General features: G+C 31.5%; 1 protein-coding gene across 1 annotated transcript; it reads left to right on the top strand.

Annotated features, from left to right (window-relative positions):
• The first annotated feature begins 6,369 nt into the window (after nt 1-6,369).
• Nucleotides 6,370-10,095, top strand: LOC129972149 (E3 ubiquitin-protein ligase TRIM37-like). Its single transcript, XM_056086165.1, has one exon. It carries the CDS (start codon nt 6,583-6,585, stop codon nt 8,824-8,826), a length of 2,244 nt encoding a protein of 747 aa, XP_055942140.1. The 5' UTR covers nt 6,370-6,582; the 3' UTR covers nt 8,827-10,095.
• The last annotated feature ends 5,086 nt before the right edge of the window (nt 10,096-15,181 follow it).

Here is a 15,181-nt window from a genome sequence, read left to right as displayed (position 1 = left end):
TCTTCCCCGTGATCTGGGCGTCCTGGGTTCGAGTCCCGGTTTGGGTATGGTTGTTTTTCCGTTGTTCAATCTGTGAGATGTGTGAATGTGCCCTCCGGTAAAAAGGGGTTGTGCAAGCGAATGAGTGATGCGTGAGTAGCAAAGTCGTACTCTTGGCCCTAGTTGGCACTACTATAAAAACAAGAGACGCTCCCCCACCGCCTTCAATCGCTGTCTTCGTAGCAGAGAGCTTGTGCATGGTAAGTGCCATGAGAAACAACAACAAATCCAACAGAATATCTTATTGAATTATTGGGAAAAAATATGGAACTTTGGAGTTATTTTTCTGAAGAATGTATATCTTCAATTATGAATCACTAGACCTACAATATGAAGCAGCGTATCCAAAATAATCCAATTAAATTTCATATTAAATATTGAAAACTCTGAAAATTAACTAGAATTATTTATAGACTCATAATACGTTTCCTTTATTTTACTGAGAGTTATTCTTTAAAAAATTACAAAATTTTAAAAAATATGGCCAAAATCTAATGAATATTTATCTTGCTCTCCAGAATCTTTAAATTAGCCAATAAAGTTTATACCATGGCTTTAAAACGTCTGCGGTATGATCTTTATTACTGTCATCTAAGATAGCTCCAAGACCGAAATACCTTTCATAGCTGGAGGGCTTTAATATTTTATTCGATATCAAAATTTCATTCCAGTACCAATCAATATTTTATTTCCTAAATAAAAGCATTTGGGTTTGAATTTCAGCTTAATTTGATAGAATGAAGCCATAAACATGATACATAAATACGAGCGGGCCTGCTATATGATATTAAGAGGATAACTTATTCAAGGAGACAGAGTTGCTTTATTCTTATTACCTAGAATAATCGAATTTTTAACGATTAATATTTTTAGCTCAAGAAGATTGAGGATTTAGGTTTGAATAGTCTTTAAGATTTAATTTTTGATATAAATTATATTTTAAAATAGTTTTCAAACTTTAATAATAATAAAAGCAAATAAGTGAGTATATGATCTTATATGCGATATGATCTTAAGATGATAACTTATTCAAGGAGACAGAGTTACTTTATTCTTATTACCTAGAATAATTGAATTTTTAACGATTAATATTTTTAGCTCAAGAAGATTGGGGATTTAGCTTTGAATAGTCTTTAAGATTTAATTTTTGATATAAATTATATTTTGAAATAGTTTTCAAACTTTAATAATAATAAAAGCAAATAAGTGAGTATATGATCTTATATGCGATATGATCTTAAGATGATAACTTATTCAAGGAGACAGAGTTACTTTATTCTTATTACCTAGAATAATTGAATTTTTAACGATTAATATATTTAGCTCAAGAAGATTGAGGATTTAGGTTTGAATAGTCTTTAAGATTTAATTTTTGATATAAATTATATTTTGAAATAGTTTTCAAACTTTAATAATAATAAAAGCAAATAAGTGAGTATATGATCTTAAGATGATAACTTATTCAAGGAGACAGAGTTACTTTATTCTTATTACCTAGAATAATTGAATTTTTAACGATTAATATTTTTAGCTCAAGAAGATTGGGGATTTAGCTTTGAATAATCTTTAAGATTTAATTTTTGATATAAATTATATTTTGAAATAGTTTTCAAACTTTAATAATAATAAAAGCAAATAAGTGAGTATATGATCTTAAGATGATAACATATTCAAGGAGACAGAGTTACTTTATTCTTATTACCTAGAATAATTGAATTTTTAACGATTAATATTTTTAGCTCAAGAAGATTGGGGATTTAGCTTTGAATAGTCTTTAAGATTTAATTTTTGATATAAGTTAGATTTTGAAATAATTTTCAAACTTTAATAATAATAAAAGCAAATAAGTGAGTATCCTTCTGTTTGTTGAATATCTATAAATCATAGGGGATTGCAATATTTAAAAGAAACTTTTAGAAGGTGGATATATGTACACTTCAGAGCATTTTTAAGATATTTTTTTTAAAATTACTAATTATAAGAAATTTGAGCTCTTTTCCAGCGATAACTATTTTTATCAAAGAGACAGAATCGCCTTATTCTTGTTGCCTACAATAACAAAATTTTTAATGAGAAATGTTTCTTACTCAAGAATATTGATGGTTTGACTTGGATAATCTAAAAAACTTAATTTTAGATCTAAATTATACCATGAATTATTTTCCATTCTCTGCTAATAATAAAACCATATGTGTCTATGAATGTGTATGTGTTAACGCTCTGCATTTGTTGCAGAGTGTCAATTGCATACTGTTGGAATTATAATTGAAATATTTAATCCAATCTTTCTTTAAAGCTTGGCCACAAAAGTTACATCAATGTAGCTGTTGTCTGGAATTTTATTAGAATTTTTAGAAATTACAGATTATTAGATATTCTGGCATTTTTACTATAAGAGTCAATCTGGTCATCCTACAATTGCCTCTGATTTTCAATAAATTTTTTATGTGATTTTGAACATAATAACAGCTCTGTTTATATATATAACAGTTCTGTTGCTCTTTGTAATGAAATTCAAACGAGTTTTCATTTTAGTCGAGTCATTCAATCTCTATTTTTCCATTTTTAAAATTAATATAGTAAATAATTTTTATTTGATATCAATATCAAAATTTACATTCATTTTCACTTCTTTTTCTACTAAATACATGCAGTATTGTATCTTTTAACATAAGATTTTTTTCAAGTATAAGGGTAATTGAATTGAAGCTACTCTCACCCTGCTTTTACGCTATGGGGTAATCTGAAAGACCGAAATTAAAACGGGCGCTGAGGAGGGTGCATTATAGCCCTCATTATAACGTGACTCCTGCATCCTTCCTTTTCTCTAAGATACTACATGTTATCGAAACTAACTCCATTCCTCACAGTTATTGTACTCTCCAAGGAAGTGAGATTAAACGAGATTCTCATCCTCATAGATGAGAACCCTCTCCACCCCTCCCTCAATGTGGTAACCTTTAATTGTAACCTGAAATCGGAATTACAAATAGGAGGGTATTATAAGAGGCTATTTGACAATAATTTAAATAAAAAGATTCAAAGAGGTTGTAGCAGATTGTTATGAGCGAGGATATAACCTGAAAATTTGTGGTTCGCAGCCGACTAACAAGACCACAAGTAATTATCCGTGTTTCGAAGCTGTTATCTGGCTTATGAGGTTCAACACAGTACTCTCCCTCCAGTGAGTCGGAGGTGAGACAAACGATATGGCTGTTGAGTGATGATGTATTAACTGTTGAGTCTAATGCGCCTGTACCCATTTGAGTTGCGCCAAGCGTTATGGCGAGAGTGCGTGGGTGAGTGGTTGCTGTTGCGTCAAGTGAGTCTGGCGACTTTGTGTTGCTACATCAAGTGAGTCTGACGACTTTGTGTAGCTGCGTCAAGTGAATCTGACGACTTTGGGTTGATGTGGGTAGATGGCGCCACAACAGCTGTACGAAGGTTGAAGGTTCATCGTCTGAGGTTACCAATGTGGAAGTTGCATTGGCTATAATAGAACCTGGGACCTTGTGGTTCGCAGCTAAGTAACAAGACCACAAGGCAAAAGTAATTACTCGTGTTTCTTAGCTGTTATCTGGGTTATAAGGTTCACCACAAGATGTAATGTACAACACCGGCTTAATAGAATACACATTTACAATAACAGACCAAAATTGATAGTAAGTAACAGCAGGCGAAATGTGAATACATTTCAGGAGACAAATACATTGAACAAGTACTCCTAGATTCAGTTGTTGATAATGCATCTTATTTACCAAAGCAACTATCCCACGTAACATACGTTATATATGAGAAACATTCTCTCCTGTGAGGAGGCCTTTACATGTGAGTTAGATATACAAGGATAAGACATTTTTGCAATACAACCTGAAATTGTAAACGCAACTGAGATTGCTCTATAAGAAGCTATTTGACAATAATTTAAGTAAAAGGAAAAGATTCATCAGATAAAATATGCAACATGGGCTTAATGGAATGCACATTTACAAAAGCACACCGATGCAGATGAGTAGATAACATTAGACGAAACATGTGTAACTTCAGAGAAAAATCTTTTGAACAATTATTTTTAGCATTCCAAAGTTCAGTTGTTGATACTGCGTGTTACGTTTATCCCACAATAAGGGAATAGATGTAACACATATGGATATAGGGATAAACAATTTTGATATGATGGTTGGTACTAAATTCCTTGGTAGATAAAATAATGGTATTGGATATATTTTCTTTCAATTCAAACACAATCGAATCTCTATGCGAAGCATGCCATAATGGTGCCTATAATGTGTTTATCGCAGTAATCATTTTGATTTTCGAGAAATGATTACCCCGAACCTACTGCTGTATCTAGTATGCTGTGAACGACTGTTATTATTCTTGTAAATCTTTTATTGCGTTATTGTGGTTTCGTATTCTATAAAATCAGTGTTGTGCACAGTATCCTGAGTATCCTTTTTTTATTTTATTCACTAGCAAAGGACATCCTGTAACACTCGCCCTTTTGTATTACTGTAGTGTTAAACCTAAACAAACTTTGCTATGTGACTTAAAGTATGGAATGGCATATTTTAAGTCACATAGCCGACTTTCTAATTTAGAAATTAACTCTTAAATAGAAGCTAAAGAATTTCTATACGCTTCAGGATTGTTATATAATTTTGTGTATTTTTTAAATGTTATTAGCATCCATTAATTCTTGAGTGGGAATTCACCAGTATGATAGGCAAGGAAGCGTGAGTACAATTCCTATGCTACTCACTGAATTTATTTTTAATTTTGTTACGGAAAATTTAATCCATTAATCAAGGGTCCAGTACAGTATGGAGAAAAGTAACCAATGGGCTCAATAACGGATAGAAACGCTTTATTCTACACAGAAGAACGAATTCACAGTAGTAGACGAAGCATGTAAAAAACATGTGCAATAAAAAACAACATATAAATAGAAAAAAGCGATCAGAGAGAACTCACTGAATTACTTGCTTAAGCTCAACTCAATTGACTGCCTTTAATCCTGTCTCTCGGCTTTTTATTGATCCTGAGAACAGATGTAGAAACTTCTAGAAGAATCTCATAACTTGAATCCTAATGGATCTACCTTTGAAATTTCTATTGTTTCTGGAATCTTCGATTTTGTCGTTGAATTCAATATCAAGTTCCCTAGCCAGGGAGTCTGTGATTCGACATCCGTTCGTCATCTCATAGGCTATCTATGAAACCCTTTTTTTTACCATGAAAATGATTGCATGAAAAAGAAATTTTACAAATTCGTAACAATATTATTAATGACCATGCACTTTTCGCATTTAAATTTCTTTTGAATTGGTACAAGTATAGTTATTGCTGTCACTTAATATATATGTAATCAGGTTTTTCATCTCTCCTTTCACTATCCAACACTTTACAATCATAAATTTTGCAGAAAAATCGTCAGTTAGCTGAGTATTTGGCAGTTCTGTCTATTTCTGAAGTAAATAAATGGGTTTATTTATGTGCTTCTTGAAGTTTCCGCAACAATTTCTTCACTTTTTGTGTGTTTGAATCCCAAAATTCACTTACCCATCTCTCAGAAAGTGTCTTATGCTTCTATCTTGAAAGTGGATTGGACACTATATCCGAAACGCGAGAAAGAGCTGTGGCGCCAAGTTGGCGACTAGAGAAGAATATTTATTATCGCCACTTAACGATATTATTGAAAGAAAACGCTTTATTGCATTACTGTACTCATACTTGAATATTTGATCGTCAAATTGATAAGCTGAAGGGTAATATAAGTGACTTGCATACTGTCGTTAGTCATTTTTTTCCTTTGAACTGTATTAAAGAAGTAAAACATTATTTCTTCAACTTAGCTTGGATAAAAATGGAGCGCTGTAACTAAATTGATGTTGACGAAATTCAACTTTGCAGCCACCACTATATTTCCGTATATTCTGAAAAAATTATTGTTTCGTAGGAGAAATAAATAAGGATGTGCTAGATCAAAAACTATCCGAAGTGTCACTACCTGCTGTGCATGTGTGTTAGTAGATTAAACCTTATTTAGATACAAGGCTTAAATTATTAATGTTCACACATAGAAATTTAATAGCAAGCCGTTGTTCCATATTAATTATGATGGTTATCCTTCGCAAAAAAACAGATGTCATATTTTTCCAACCTTCCAACCTACTTTATTATTTAATTTGTTTATTTCACCATTCGAATCTATGTTTTCAGAATTAGAAGTGCATCGTTCCAACCACGTGCCAATTTCGTCTGAGAATCAGATAACAGGTGGTTAACAACTAAACTTCCTTTGTTTTGAATCTGCGTGCATCCGTTGATACCGAGATTATTTCCTTCCATTAAATAATATTAGTTGTTATGATTCCGTATTTTCTAGACTCCAGTTCAAATAGCATTAAAACTATTGATGTGGTGCATTGATTTTACAAATATTTTAAAATTGAAAGAAAAGGGGATTAACTATTTAACCTACTGTCGCCAATATGTAAGTAATTAACTAATCATTGTATTGTCGAAGTAATTTTATCCATTATGGATGAACATAGTTTAGAAAGTCTTGTAGAAACATTCCGATGTTTTATTTGTACAGATAAACTGAAAGATGCACACTTGTGTCCTCATTGCTCAAAACTGTGTTGTTACATTTGCATAAGAAGATGGCTTACCGATCAAAAATCGGAGTGTCCACACTGCAGAACATCCTTGCTTCTGTACGAATTAGTAAAATGTCGATGGGTTGACGAAGTTACTAAACAGCTGGATTCATTTCAATTAGTAGATGCAGAGAAGAGAAATGCATCGGAAAAAGAGATTTGCAAAACTCATCAAGAAAATCTTAGTGTGTATTGTTGGAATTGCAAGCAGTGCATCTGCCACCAGTGTGCACTGTGGGAAGGAATTCACTCTGGCCATGAGTTTAAACCTCTTGAGGAAATTTATGAAGAGCATGTAATTCAAATTAAAGAAGAATTTGTTCGTTTGAAGCGACGTTTGGATGAACTGATTGGTTTAGTTCAAGAAGTTGAAAGGAGTGTTGAGCATGTAAGAGCTTCAAGAGATGAAAGAGTTCGGGAAATACATCATGCTGCTGAGCATATGATTTCTCGACTGAATGCTCAACTGAAAACCAAACTCTTTACACTCATGGCTAAAAAAAATTCACTTTCTCAAGAAACGGAACAGCTAGAAACTATTTTGAAGAGTGTTGAACAACAGTTAAATACCTGCAGTAAAAGTCAATTGATTATTCAGAGCAACGAGATTCTTCAGAACATGGCTGAAATTCAGAATAAACCCATGAATTGTTTCATTACTGCTGCTGTTCCAACATATTTCCCAAGTGAAATAGTGCCAGAATACGATGGAAGTACTTTTGTGATGCAAAATTTTAGTGTTTTGCAACAAAGAGCTGATCCAGTGTACAGCCCTCCTTTGCATGTGTGTGGTCAAACATGGCGACTTAAAGTTTATCCTGATGGTATTCATGCTGTCCGAGGCAACTATTTATCTGTTTTTCTAGAATTGTCGGCAGGCCTACTTGAGACATCCAAATATGAGTACAGAATTGAAATGATCAATCAGGCTTCGAGAGATCCGTCAAAAAATTTTGATCGAGAATTTGCTTCTGATTTTTACGTTGGTGAGTGTTGGGGTTATAATCGTTTCTTCAGGTTAGATCTTCTTGCAAGTGAAGGCTATTTAAATACCGAAAACGATACTTTAATTCTACAATTTCAAGTACGTGCACCAACTTTTTTCCAAAAATGTAGAGATCAGATCTGGTATATAAACCAATTGCAGACAGCTCAAACTCAGTATATTACCCAAATAAACAATTTAAAAGAGCGATTAGCTATTGAACTGTCAAGAAATCAAGAAGATTTGGTTGCTACAAATGATACAGGTATAGAAATTCCAATATTAAAGCGGGCATCTACTTCTACTGGTGTTTCAACAACTCCTGAAAATGTGTCTGATGTAACTACATCGTCGTTATTATCACCTACCTTTGGGTTTTCTTCTCCAGTACAACCTATCTCTAATTTTATGCCATTTTCAAGCAATTTGTATTTGACATCGCTTATTAGTAATTCTTTTGTAACATTTAAAAATAAAAATATTAATGATGAAGGCATCAACAAATCTTTAGAAAAGAGCATTGATAGTGAAAATACAGTGATTGTAAATGATGCACAGACTTCATGCACGCGATTGAAAATCAAATGCACAAAAATAAACCAGCCTCATGACTATGATTTTGCACCAGCTGAAGAGACCTTAAATACTTATAATCCCATGCTCGCCCCAAATTATCCCAATGCTCATAAAAGAATGTCCAAATGCTCATGTCGCTATAAAGATATTGGTACATTTGAATCGTATGAGGCCTCTTGTGAAACTGACTCATCACGCTCTGATAATAAGATTGTTAGTGAATGCAACGTTGAGGAAACTGCTCTTAATAATTCTGAATGTGTTAAAGGAGGTGTGATTGGTGCCAGTATCAACATAGATGAGAACAGTACTGATGAAAGTGATTTTGATGAGGAAAGAGTTTCAGATGATTTAGAGTTTCAGTTTCCAAACAAGAGAGGACATTGTCGTCAGCATCTTCATTTCTGGAATTTTCTAAGTAGTTCGGGTGATACCCAAAAAGGTTTAGATCTTTCAAATGAAAGAATCAACTTGCTTGAAATTCCATCTGATGATGATGAATCTGTCTTGCAACGCTTACAGGAGTTGCAGGATAAAAATCCTTTTCATAATTCGGCTTGAAGAGTTTTCAGAAATATACAGAGGCATTGGGTAGAACAGAAGAAAAATCATTGTTTCCGCCATTCTTTACATTTGCCATCGTTACCAGACAATCAGTACATGAGTGGAGTTCAGTTAGATCAACAATCATTATTTGCATCTTCTTCCACCTCTACCGGTCCTCTTTCTCTTTCCCAGATAATCTCATCTCGTAAGAAGTGGGAAGGTAGTAACAGCATCTGTTACTACCTCTCTGATATCAGGTACTCAACAAGGATGCATCATCAACTATACAGATGTACCTACTTCTTCTTACTTATTGGACCAACTTTCTCCTCAAACTTCAACGTCAAATTCATTTACTACTGCAATAATTAACCTCGACGAAAAGAACAATGGTACTATTAATAACCAGCAGCATTAGTGGCTAAAAAAGAGTGATATTGCGATATCAGGAGATGATTCTCGAATATCGAATTCAGGTGCAACAATCAAAAATTGCAATTTATTGGTATCGCAGTCTCACAAGCTTCTTCAATACCAGATGCCTAATTGGGAGGTCTTACAAGACACACAAAAAGAGAATACCCAATTACTAAAAACTTCCTTAGAGAAAATGCCGCTGCTCAACCAGAATGCTTTCCATTCTAATTGCGAAACAAATGATGACACCAAATGTAGTAGCTCATCATCAAATTGTAATGTCTGTAAAGTTGCAATTTCAAGTACAAAGAAATTTGCTTATATTTTATTTTTTTACTACCTTACTGGGAGGTCTTACAGAACACTGCAAAAAGGGAATACTCAATTACACTTTTGTATGGGAAATAGTTTCTTTCAGAAAAGACATTTAGTTTGTTAGTGTTAATTTCACAATTTTTCTTGCCAAACATAAATAATTAATACATTTTTCACGTGGATAAATTGTCAAAGTACAACAACAAATTAATTACCAAAGTTTGGAAAAGAAACTCTCATAGCTTGTTGCATTATTGTTCTTTGTATATTTGTTCTTTATTTTATTTTCTACAAGATAATGGGAAAATACTTTAATTACTTTCGTGCGGATTTTGAATATGCATAGCTGCAGCACATACAATTTCAAATATTTAAGAATGCATTTTAAAATCAGTTGCAGTTTAGTGTTTTTTAATTTATAAATATAATGAATCAATTGATTTAATTTTTTTATTTTTTGACTCGATAGATTTTATTTTGTGAAATTATTCGTTTTTGTATCGTCTACTTAATTATAAATATTTCTCTGAGAAATTTAGTTTCGGATTTTAATCCTACTATTTTATTGCTTAAAATATATTGTAGAGTTTCACTTAATGATTTCCTTAGATATTTCATTCTTTAGAAGGTTTTTCTGCGTTAAATGAACTTAATTGAATGTATTTGACTGATTTGAAAATCTTTCTGAAATTCTTTTTGAAATGTACAATTTACAAAGAGTAGGTGGTTTTAAACTGTACGTATTTTGAAAGAATTCTGAGTTTGCAAAAACTTTTATTTTTCTTTTAATTTCAGAAATTTTCTTTTGGTATCAGGAATTGTTTACAAAATTAGTTTGAATCACAATTTTTGTAGACGTATTGGAAATAAAAAGATTATAAATGGTTGCTTATGCTGTTAAACAATGAATAAGAAGTGAACAATAGAATTTTTTGAATAAAGGTCGAATTTTTCCTTCCTACTGTATTATTTAGCCTTTTATGCGGTTTCCTGCTTAGTATTGATTTTATAAATGGAAAGTAAGGTTTTTCTATACTTTTCTTACTTATGACTCATTTTCATTTTGAAAAGAATGCGAAGAATGTATTTATCATTAATTTATGTACTTTTTTTGACAAAAAATTTTGCGAAGAAAATGTATTTATTAATTTTTCAAACTAAAAATATATATATACATCATGGACATCTGCAAGGATAAAGGAACTATTTTAAAGAATATTTACATTTTGCGTTAAAGTTTTCATTAAGCGCATTCTAATATAATACATAATTTTTTGTGATATTTCTATCAGTCGGATGGAAATTAAAATTTGTTTTAAAATAAAAAAGCTGCTGCTTTGGATTACATTAACTAAAAAAATTTACTACCTTATGATTGAATAAGTTAAAAAGATTCATATTAAAGACAATTTAATTAATGCTTAAAATATATTTAAAAAACGAAATTTCAAAAAAATTCTCTTAAAATCATTTTTTGCATTCATTACATAATTATTTTGGTAATACAAAAATGCTATGTTCACTTAAATTATATTAATTGAACCATGCTTATTTTTTAATAAGTATCTCTTTCTTCATATTTCAATTATGGTATTTTTTATAATGGAATCTTTTAAAAGAGATTTTCAAGTTTGTATTGTTAGAAATAGCTTCTTGTTTGACATATTTTTTTTAAAAGTTTTGTTTACTGTATCCAAGAGATTAAAAAAATTTTGCTGATGTATTGAACTGAATAACAAACAGAATTAATTCTCTTTGTGCTTTTGTCTAAGAAGGTTTGAATGGTTGTGCAATATGAAATGGAGTTCTGAAAAGAAATATGTAAATCTATAAAAAAACGTATTATATTTTCTAATTAAAAATTATTTTTATTATTATCTTATCTGTCTTCTGGATTTTTATCATGTTTTGAATGAAATCCATTTAAAGGAAGTTTGTCTAATTGTGCTACCGGAATACAAATGAATACGATAGGTACTAAACTTAAAGATCTATATGGACAAAATTTGATGCATATATTTAACATCTAGAAAGCAGATTTTTATCCATTTTTGAACCATGTCTATCAAAGAATTGAACGTCTATCCGTCGGTATTTTTGCATATATATATAAAAACAATGGCTCAAAGAAGCATCCAATTAAATGAAATTTTTATATAATCTTGTGACTACAGTGGAAACTAACTTTTGACCATATTTTGGTTTCAATTGGTACAAAAATAACTAGCGAGTGTGGTCTTTCCAAAACTTGCTCGCACACAATCTTATAAACCTATACTAGACCTTGTCCTCTCGCTGGTGTGGTGTGGAAGTTTGGAGAGAGCAGTGCCAGTTCAGGTATCATCCTCGTCAGGTGACCATGGTTCAGAATTACGAAATACGTCTCAAAATAGCCCTACTGTTGTTTTAAAACGGAAGTTAATATAATTAAACTAAATTAAACCATGACACTGGCGTACAACAGTTACGAAATATTAACTTTTGTTACGAATTTAACATTTCTACTGAATATCATGTCATTTTTGGTGATCAAGAATGCGGTTAATAGTGTCCGAAATTTGAATATATCCTTTAGATACGTATTTCTGAATCGACTAAAACAAAGTTTGATACAAAACTGCATTTTTAGTTAGAAAATCCTATACCTAAAATGATACATTTAAATCACTACCATTTTTGAATTAGCGCATTTACATGTTTCTGAAAGCACTGTCAGACAGACAGTCGATCCTTTGTTGATTTTTACTCAAACTTTATCAGTTGTCTACACTATAGATGTAGTTAACTATAGATGTCGATGTTTTACTTTTGTGTACTGAATCTTACCTAATTAGTTCTCTTGTTGTTATCGCGCTAATTTATATTCGTAGAGCCGGATAAACGAATTTACTTTGAACAGATTTTTCTCAAAATTTGATAGAAATCGGCAAATTTGGAGTAAAGATTATATACCGAATAAGTCTTTGAGTTATCTTTAACGCAGATAGTCAGCTGGACATTTCCCAAAAACGTGTTTTTCGAACTCAGGGCGATTCGTCAAAATCTCAAATTCGACTTTTTTTTTTCCGATTACTATACTTTCTGTATACTACGTATACAAGAAAGTAAAAAGCATTTTAATTTCAAATTCAGTTTTTAGGCACTATGTAATATCTGCATATTAAGGATTAAGAACCAAAAAATAAAATAATAGTCAAAAATGACACTATAGATTCATACAAAATATCCATATTTCGTAACTACTTTCAATGCCATGCAAGTTATTTCCATGTTTGCCCTGGGTCGACAATTTTGCACAGGAAGTAGTGGGTAGTAATTTATAAACCAATTTTATATAGGGTATGCGAGGAAGTTTCGAATATTTGGTTGCATCAAAATGTTATAAGTTTTTTAATGTCTACATTTCGTTCATCTAATAAATAAGTTTCAATTACCTAGCAAATCACTTATAAAAAATCGAACTACAAATATAATTTATAGATTCATTATAAATCACTTCTTTTACGAAACTGAGTTTCAAAATTTTACAAAAATGTTTAAGCATGGCCGGAAAATCTAATGAATATTTATCTTACTTTTCAGAATCTTTAAATTGTCCAATAAAGTTTATAGCATGGCTTTAAAATGTCCGCGTAGTGATCTTTATTACTGTCATCTAAGATAGCTCCAAGACCGAGATACCTTTTATAGCTGGAGGACTTTAATATTTTATTCCATATCAAAATTCCATTCCGGGACCAATCAATATTTTATTTCCTGAATAAAAGCATTTTGGTTTGGATTTCAGCTTAACTGGATAGAGTGAAGCCATAAACGTGATACATAAATATGAGCGGGCGTGCGATATGATCTTAAGAGGATAACTTATTCAAAGAGATAAAGATGCTTTATTCTTGTTACCTAGAATAATTGAATTTTTAATGAGTAATATTTTTAACTTAAGAAGTGCTGAAAATTTTAATTTAGACCATCTGTAAGGCTTAATTTTTCATTTAAATTATTTAATGAAATATTTTCCGTTCTTTTGTAGTAATAAAAGCGAATGTAGGTGTACTTGTCTGTCGATTATTTGTTGTACTTTTGGATTTAGAGCTATAAAAGTTAGCACTAACCTATTGTAATTTTTTTAAAATGATTCTCAGAAATTACTAATTATTAGAAATTTCAGTATTTTTCCTTGAAATTCATTTGATCATCCTAAAAATGTCTGAGATTTTAAACAAATATTTTAAAGCAATTTTCATCCTTTATAACAGTAGTGGCTTTTTGTAATGTACATCAAATTAGTTTCATTATTTACTTAAATCATTCAATAACAGTTTTTCACTTTTAAAACTAATGTCAAATATTACTTTCATTATACATTAACTCCACAATTCATATGCTTTTCGTTTCTATTATATATTATGTGCATCAGTAATGTATTTTTTAACACAAGAGCTTTTACATGCTTTGAATGTAGCTACACAGGAATTATAACTACCCTGTCTTAGTGGTGGGGTAGTCCGTATACGGCGCAGTACATGTTATTTCCCTCCCATGTATGTACGACATATCATTGGATTTAACTCAATCCCGCATCTTTGATGCCCTTTGCACTCGGACGCTGACTCTCACTCGTCATTCAAAACGGTGCATCATTTTGATGTTTTATTTATTTATTTAATTTTGATTGTTAAAAAGGCCAGCAGAGTAGTAAGAACATACAAATTCACCTTACAGGAAGATTCATTCCGGAAGAAGAATTCACCTTAAAACAATGATATATAATATATTTCGGAGAATCAAGTCTTATATTGGGTGAATGATTATGCATCGAATTACTTTTCCTAGTGCAAAGGGTTAAAGTAATTTTCATCATTTTTAACAGTAGTTATTTAATGTAATGAACATGAAATTAGTTTCATTGTTTGTCATTTAATCGCAGTTTTTCACTTTTAAAACTAATATAAAATACTGCTTACTTGGACATTAACTCCACAATTCACGTCTATTTTTTTAAGTATTATATACATGCAGTTATGTATTTTTTGACACAAGATATTTTATATGTTTTTATCGTGACTGCAAAGAAATTACACCTACCCTGCCTTAGTGTTGGGGTAATCTGAATTGCCGAGAAACGAAGAAAATTAAATTGGAAATGGGGTGAATACATTGTAGTCCGTATTATGACGCAATATATGTTATTTCCCTCACATATATGCACGATATGTGATCGGATTTAACTCAACTTCACTCTTTTATCCTCCAGCGAAGAGGGGAAAGCCGTTATAAAGGAATATTCTGATTTCCACAAATGAAGAACCATCCACGCCCTTCCTGGTTGGGTATTTCTAAAGATGAGACAGATGTACAAAGATGGTATTTTTCTAATAGAACATGGAATCGAAAATACAATTGGAAGAGGAATACAGGAGATTATTTCATAATACATTAGGCAAAAGAGCAAAATATACCAGATAAAGAGTACAGCACAGGAATAATTGAATACACACTGCCAATAATACATAATTGCATGTGGATGAATAACAACAGCGAAATGTGTATAGCACAGTTGAACAGTCATTTTAAGCACTCAAAAATTTTATCACCTGTACTGCATCATACTTAGTATTGTGTCTATGGCAACATGGCA

This window comes from Argiope bruennichi, chromosome 6, assembly GCF_947563725.1.
Source record: "Argiope bruennichi chromosome 6, qqArgBrue1.1, whole genome shotgun sequence".
In the NCBI taxonomy this organism is placed as follows: domain Eukaryota; kingdom Metazoa; phylum Arthropoda; class Arachnida; order Araneae; family Araneidae; genus Argiope; species Argiope bruennichi.
Note: the sequence above shows the minus strand (reverse complement) of the source record. Positions and strands in the feature narration are given on the sequence as shown.